A 7,951-nucleotide genomic window follows, 5' to 3' on the forward strand; every position below is an offset into this window, starting at 1 on the left:
TTAAGTCCAGCAAAGTTTATAACCCCACCATTTCAGAAAGTTGGGCTCTTTTTCATTACATGTTCTGGTTCCTTACAGAGCTTTGCCCCTCACCTCACCACCTGCAGCCCCTGAGAGTGATACACGTTTCCCAAGAGCAGGTTTGGTCGATAGAGCAGCTGCCAGGTCTGCTCATTCCCACTGCTCCCCACCCCTCGACACCTTCTCTGGGCCTGCTTCTAGCACGAGGCCTAACGGACATTGGTACCTTTTGGCAAGACTAAAAAGCCAGAGAGCCTGGGGCGGCATTGATGTTTTATTTACAACTTTATGAGCGTAAAGGTGTTTTCTTGCAGCTCTTATGTTTGTATTTCTCCACGTTTTTTCTCCAAGTTGTTTTAATTGCTTGTGTCCTGATTCTGATGGGGCTAAACCACGATAGCTTGTTTCTGCCCTTATGTCAGAACGTTTTCCTCTCTCTGGAGACAACTTCCAGTAGCCATGACAGAAGTTCTGCATTCGACAAGTGCCAATGGCGCCAGTCCCTGCGGGCGGCGAGGCGGGTGGAGGTCGCAGCGCTGTCCGCCCGAGGCCGAGGCGGGAGAAGCCGCCGCTCGCCCCGCGGCTGGTGGCTCCTCGGGCAGGGGCTGCCGGGGCACAGCCATTACGGTCAGCGGGTTCGGCAGCAGCCGCCCTTCCCAGGAGACCGTCCGCCTGACGGTGCCCGCGGCTGCCTCGGGCGCAGGCGCCGCTGCCGGCGCCGGCCGGGCCGGGCGCTGAGGGGACGCTCGGCTCCGGCAAAGCGGAAAGACGGGCGGCGACGGACGGACGAACGTCTTCTCGCGCCTGGCCCCGCAGCTGCGCGCCCGGACGCTCCCTCAGCGCCGGCCGGCGTGGCGCGGCTGGTGGCACCGCCGCCTCGGCAGGTGTGGTGGGCTCCTGCGGGGCGGGGGGCGGGCGGCAGGGCCCGCCAGTGCGGGGTCGGCCGAAGTACGTGGCGCTGTGCCCTTGTCCGCCAGCCGCGACCCCCTCAGGCCTCCTCCCGCGGCCTTGGGCCTGCCGGGCTCGGCTCTGCGAGCTCCTGGGAGCCTGGCTGCCCGCTCCCACCGCCCTGGGCAGGGGCTGTTCCTTCAGCGAATTCATCTTTGTTGTGGCGTAAGTGGTGGGGATAACTCGCCCTTCCGTTCCTCACTCTCTGGGGGTCATGAAGCCAGTTGAGGTGTTGCCTTCAGCTGTGCATCTGCCGTCTTTCCCCAGCTCCTCAGGGCTGCTGGAGGGCCTGGCCCTCTTCTGTCCCCTTGCCTCCCCCCCGAGGTGGTTGGTTCATAGTTATTGGTGCTTGTACTCCTTCCACGCTCTGCAACTTTCACAGTCTGCTGCTGTTCCCAAACAGGTGCATTTTAGGTCAGTTTTGGGACCTGTTCCCAAAATGGCATGAGGAGGATTAGGTCTGTGGCGGAGGAGACTGGCTGTTCTGTGTTGGCTGCCGCCAGAGGTGACTGATGGCGGCAGCAGGATGAGCCATCCCTCATCAGATTTGCTTTCTGAAGTGAAAGCCTGTCTGGTTTAAAACCTCTGATTCATCAAGGGAACAAACAAACAAACAGGTCAGGCTCAAGGGCTCAGAAACACCCAAATGCAGTAGAAGTTGTAGGAGCCTCATTGGAAGAATCAATGAAAGGCGCTACTGGATTCTTTAAAACTGTCTTGTAGGTAATGGCTGCTGCCATTGAGTCTGTAGGCTTTGAGGAGGAACAGCTTTCTGATAAGAGAGAAACGATGATCTGGAAGCCCAGAAAAGGTAAGCCTAAACTATTAGGGCAAAACCAAAGCAGATAGTAGTGAAACTTACACTCTGCTTGAGGAAATATACTTAAAATTCTTTGGTGATGCATGGGAAGTGTTTCTTGAGTTACTGCACTGAATTATTTCCATGTAGATATTTATGTGTGCCTACATGCAAGAGTAATTAATCATTACTACCACACTATTTATTTATTTATTTTGTAAACTAGAGCTGTGGTTTTTCAACGTACCTGTTTTTTAAAATACCAACAGGTGAATGTGGTGAAACAAGACTGCTGGTCCTATGCCCTAGTTTAAAGAGTTTATTTTACAACAAGAGTCTGTGGAAAATCCTGACTTGGGCTAGTGGTGTGATGCAAGCCTATGTTCTGTGTTCCCAAGCATCTGAAGCAGCACTGTAGTGATACTAATATGTAAGGAACCACATATGTTATAATTAGATAGTAGTCACAAAGTGCATTCATATACCTGGCTGAATTATTGCACGCTAAGAATTTAATTGTTCCTGTTTAATTCCTAAGTATCTCTGTTGGCTTTTTCTATTGTTTTTAGAACGTTTGCTGAAGAATATACCAAATGTTCTTGATAGTGAGTCTGAAGAAAGTGAATTCTCTGATACCTCTCACAATGAAAATGATGTCAGTGGCTCTCCTGTCGACTGTGTTCATACACATTCTGACCTGGAAGACTTAGATGGTGAAGTCTCCAGTATGTCTGAGGCTGTAACTTTTCCAGAGCTGCAGACTGCTTCGCTGTACGAAGCAGAGGAGGACTGGGATAAAGAATTGGAGAACTCTGAATGTAATCCTTATGGTAAGTACAAATTTACTTGTGCTTCATTTGAGTTTTGGTTAGTATGTGATTGGAGGTAGGTGCTTTGCAGGAGAATGTGTTTGAATAACTCCACATTCTATTTTGGGAAGCAGTTTTTTTGTTCTTGTTGACCTCATGGTCAAAATGCATAATTCCGTTGTCAAATATGGGATTTAAAGGCAGTGTTACAAAGTTCACATGAAACTCTTGCTTGAGCAATTGAATTCTTAGGGAGTGGAACGGTAAAGAGAAGAATTGTATGTGTGTATCGAGTTTCTCTGGAGAAGCTAGGTCTCAGTAATATATCTTTGTTATTCTGAAGCAGAAGAGGAAGGCACATGGAGTGCAGGAATGTAACTTTTTTGTGTAAAAGGAGTTCTTCCTTTCCCCCAAGAAAATTAATTGAGACTGTAATGTCCCTCTAGAGCGTGGAGTTCTTTGGAGGGGAGCAGTACAAGCACTCAGTCTCTGAGTACTGGCTTGTTGTTGCTTTTGTTTTGTTGGGTTTTTTTTTGTTGTTGTTGTAGGATTTTTTGGGGTCTTTGAGTTTTTTTAAGCTTGATCGTCGTAAATGGTTGTGCATGTGATCAGTCCCACGGACAAAGGTGGCGATGGATAGAAGCAGATTCATCCACGTTTTTAGAATTGTATTAACCCTCCAGTTTGTAAACTGTTTTGTGGTGACTCATGTTGAACTGAGAGTCTCAATCTTCATTTGTCAAACTGTACATTGGGATAGAACAAGTAGATGGAGGTTAGCCAGCAGTGGTGACCTGCTGTGTCTTTGCTGAAGCAGAGTAGTACCATTTCCATTTTCTTGTCATTAATGCATATCTTCTGTAATTAATACAAACACATCTTTCTTTCCTTAGAAAATATAAATTATCTGTTAATTTTAATTCCATAAATGGCTGTTGTATTCAAGTTCCGTTGTTTGATAACAGAAGGAAGTGGGAAAGTTTTTGCAGCCTTCCTATAAAGTCATTCTGATTTTAAAATGGAAACACAGTAGTGGTTTTTCACACTGGGTAATCTGAGAAAAAGACCATTTCCTTTTTGGATGTTTCTATCTCTTCCATCCTTCCTTCCCTTTTAATCTCTCATATGCTCAAGTTTATGGAATGTTTTGATTTTTTTTATATGTTTTTTTTACTGGAACTGTCACAAGTTCTTTTGCTTTATTTAACTAACTCATCCCTACCTGTAGCTTACACTCTTCAAATCCTCACAAATTAAGGAAGCTGTGATTATGGGGTTCAGGTGCTTGTGAAGGATACCGAGTCCGAGTTGTTAACTGCTACAAATAAAAAATGTGCTTGGTCATCATTTTATGGCTTTTTTTAAAACTTTTTAAAAATGCTTGCTTTAATGGTCTGTTTGTCAGTGCTACTGGAAGGCTGATATTGTGTTGGGTTTTCTGCTGCCCCATACTCTGGGCTTTTCATTTGCTCAGTCTTTTCAGTGCCTGCTGGCTACGAATCTTTTGCTTCTGTTAAAGGACTTTGCCCTATTTTTGTGCTAGGTTGGTTAAATAACAGACTTATTAGGCTTAATTCTAGCCTTGTGTAAATGTTGTTCAGAGCTCGCTTTTACCAGACCCACCCTTCCATTCTGTCCAGTGACCCAGTTCTTAAAGGGTTTGGAGGGCCCCTTATTGGGATGTGGTTATGGAGAGAGCAGGAAGGGGGAGGAGAAATAAAAGTAATGGTTTCATGAGCCTTTTATGCCTGGAGAAAATGTAGAACTACATGTATTGTAAGAGCTGGTGTTGGATATTCTGAATCCAGGTACATCATTGAGCTTTTTGGTAAACTGTTTTGTCTCTGTGGCAAGAACCTTCCTTAAAATGAAGATGTTGCCAAACTCAGCTTTCTTTTTCCTTTGTTTGTAGGTCTAATTCATGAGTGCTGGCAGATCAAATTGAAATACCTAACTGGAAGATGTGGTAGACCTGCAAAACAATCTGCTATACTATACCACTAGTTTTCTAAGCATCTCTCATGATTTAAATCTTTTCTTTGATCTTCTTTAGATGCTGGCGATCTCCACTGTGGAAGCTTTCAGGAGAATAATCTTTTGGCCTCATACTCATGGCGAGAGGATTCGTTTTACAACCCAAGCTGTCACCATGCAGCTTGCTTTGCTTTTACGTCACCAGTTAGAATGACTGAGACTGGCCAGTTTGATGATGCTGATGAGTGAGGTTGACCCTGGTCAGAACTAAGTTTGGCTTCTGAGTTGGATTATGTCCTTCACCGATTGAGTCATGTCAAGTCCTTTGGCTTGCTTGCAGAGTTCTGTGTAAGGCCAGAAATGCTACACCATCTCCGAAGTTTTGCTTAGACTGCTTCTGAGCTGTTTATAAATTGACCATGCTGAACCTCTGGAAACAAGAATGCGGGTGCTAGCTGTAAGGAGTCAATACATTTCTGGACTTTTTGTTTCTATTATATAGATCTATGTTGTTGCTAACGAATTGCTTGAGAGGAAGTATTTAATTTCTAAACTTCAGCTTGTTTGCCAAGCTTTGCCAGTTTTGACATGCTGATCCATGTGTGTCTATGTAACTTGTGGTTTTCTTTCCTTTTAATTTGATGCTTCAAATTGGTTCACATAGCTTCAAAAACTGTTCTTCCTTCCAGCTTCTCTGTTGTATTTCTATGTTGCAGTTTGTGATTCCATATCTAATTCTGGTGTTTAACAAAATCAGCCATGACAAATACAGACTGAGTTGTTTTGTTTTTATTTTATGTATTTCAGTATAAAGGGGTTACAAATACGTGATATACATTTTGCAAATACACACGTGGACATACAGTAGGGCCTGCTGCATCCAGTAGCAATGCTGAATGCTTAAGACTGCCTCCCGGCAGAGGTTCCTCCACATCAGACTTTCATGTGTTCGGGCATATTATCCTACAGTCTCACGGTTGTCTTTGTAACGTTCTCATGTGATATCAGATGTGTGATCATGAAGAAAATATCTGTGCTTACACAGTGTCTTGCAGTGTATAATCTCTGTGTCCTGCAAACATGGGAATTAAGGTTCCTGATACCGCTGATACATTTGGGTTTTTGTTATTTATGTTGTGGCAAATGAGGAGATGAGAACACAAAATAGCTCCATAAAGCCTCTAAGAGAATAGCTGGAACTAGAACCATATCCTTCTTGCCTTTGCTTTGGAGTTAGAGGAAATGTTCTCAAATGAAGCGTATAAGTGGATTGAATGGCTGATCACTTGAGTAACAATCTTCTGCTAATGCTCATGTTTCATAATCTCTTATCTCTCAAGAGATTTTGATGGCTTTGTGTTTTAACACTGATGGATGCTGGAGCACAGGACCGATGTTTGTTTATTCTCAGACGAGGAGTTAACAGTTACTACTGGAAGACTTTTTTTAAATATTTTTTTTAATAAATCATCCAATGTAGGAGACTGAAATAATTTATGCATCAGTTTGGAAGGAGGAGGTGAATGACACAGTGATATTTGCTTAATCTTTTCCTTGAGAGCAGAGGAGGACGAGAGCTTGGAAGAGTCTTTTCTTCTGGTACCTTGCAGTTCCTGGTTACCTCTTAGTACCTAGCAAGCCATCAAAGTAAGGAGTGGAAGCCTTGTAGTGCGGTTGCAAGAAAGAGGTCTGTTCTTTTATTCCTGAATGATGGAGTGATCTAGGAGTTAGTGTTTCCACCAAAACTTACTTTGGCCTGCCTCCAGAACACATACATAGAATCATAGAATTGCTGAGGTTGGAAGGGACCTTTAAGATCATCGAGTCCAACCTTTAACCTACCCTGACAAAAGCCACTTCTAAACCATGTCCCTAAGTGCCCCATCTACCCTTTTTTTAAACACCTCCAGGGATGGTGAATCCACCACCTCCCTGGGCAGCCTATTCCAATGTTTAGTAACCCTTTCAGTGAAAAAATGTTTCCTAATATCCAATCTAAACCTCCCCTGACATACATACATCAGAAAGCACAGTCTAAAAGACTTGTTCTTTCCCTGCATGGCAAGAAAGCACTAGTTGTGCTCTCTAAGGCATTGGGGATGTTTTTTTGTTCTGTGGAGTGCTGTGTATATGAGAGAGAGTGCCGCTCTTTGAGTCCTGCATTAGTTAGAACATACACTTGACTCTCTGGAATAGCAGTGAGAATTGACTATGCCCAGCTTACCAGGTTCGGATATATAGTGACTTCTTTCTCTGAGAAAACAGGAATGAAACTCTGAGCGTAACTATAACTGGCTCATCAACTGGAGTAAAATTGTTGATTTGCATTTATAAATGCGATATTAATCAATATAAAGTGAGTACAGATTACTTTTGAAATAACAATACACCAGGAAATTTTAAAAGTTCTTCTGAAAAAGCCCAGGCTATTTTGTAAGCCCATTTATTGCTTCCCAGGCTTCAGCTGTAGATGGCAACGCTCAACGCTACCCTGCAGAGGGCAGCAACAAATTGTCTACCCTGCTCAGCGTATTTTCATCTGGCACTAGGTTTCATCAGCGAGTGTCAGATCCCCGGGCTGGATTTCTAACGTTGATAGCAACTTAGATCTGTGTTCCCCAGTGAGACTGATTCATGGCCCTGATTAGTTTCTCATTTTTTTAATTTCACTCCAAAGTTATACTTAGTGCACTGAAAAATTTCTCCCATGGCTGAGAAAAGAACGTCACTTGACTTTGGGCTTAATATATTTTTTTACTATGCCTGTGGGAGTTGTCCCACTGTATTTAATAAAGATGAAACTAACAGAATTCTGTGGAAGCAAACCCGCCTTTTCCAGATTTTTTTTAAAAGGATAACCAAAATGTCTTTATAACATCAATTAGGATTACTTTCTTCCTGTATGGTTACAAAATTCCACCAGTACCGTAGTCTTCAAGCCATTTTCTGTGCCCTCTGTAAATCAAGTTTGTTTTTGCAGCCTGCACCTTTAATTGCAGTCAGCCTTGTCTATCTTGACTGTCTTGATATTTGAGGAGAAATTGTCTTGAATGCCTGTCTTGCCAAGCTGATTGTATTTTAAATGATTGTAAACTTAAAAGATTTGTTTTTAGTTCCCCTTTAAGGTTAAAACTGACACCGCCCCCACCACCTTTGGAAAAAATGGCATCAGGGTTTTACAGCAGAGATGAATTGCACTCTCTAGGGATATGTTGGCAAATGTAACTTCATTTGTCTTGGCCCTGCTTGTTAGGAAAGGGGCTTAATGTAAAGCTTGATCTGAATGCTCTCAAACATCAGTGGGATTAGAAAACCAGGTGCAGACTTCTCAGAAAGCATCTCCCTGGAAGAATTTGAAACCAAGCTCACGGATTCCAGTGTTTCTGTACTACAGAGTGTT

At 43.5% G+C, this 7,951-nt stretch overlaps 1 protein-coding gene across 1 annotated transcript; it reads left to right on the top strand.

Annotated features, from left to right (window-relative positions):
• The first annotated feature begins 159 nt into the window (after positions 1-159).
• On the top strand, positions 160-5,318 carry COPRS (coordinator of PRMT5 and differentiation stimulator). Its single transcript, XM_074607393.1, has 4 exons — positions 160-905; positions 1,693-1,780; positions 2,338-2,598; positions 4,631-5,318. The coding sequence occupies exons 1-4, from the start codon at positions 291-293 to the stop codon at positions 4,798-4,800; spliced, it is 1,134 nt and encodes a 377-aa protein (XP_074463494.1). The 5' UTR covers positions 160-290; the 3' UTR covers positions 4,801-5,318.
• The last annotated feature ends 2,633 nt before the right edge of the window (positions 5,319-7,951 follow it).

This window comes from Larus michahellis, chromosome 14 (assembly GCF_964199755.1).
Source record: "Larus michahellis chromosome 14, bLarMic1.1, whole genome shotgun sequence".
Taxonomy (NCBI): Eukaryota; Metazoa; Chordata; class Aves; order Charadriiformes; family Laridae; genus Larus; species Larus michahellis.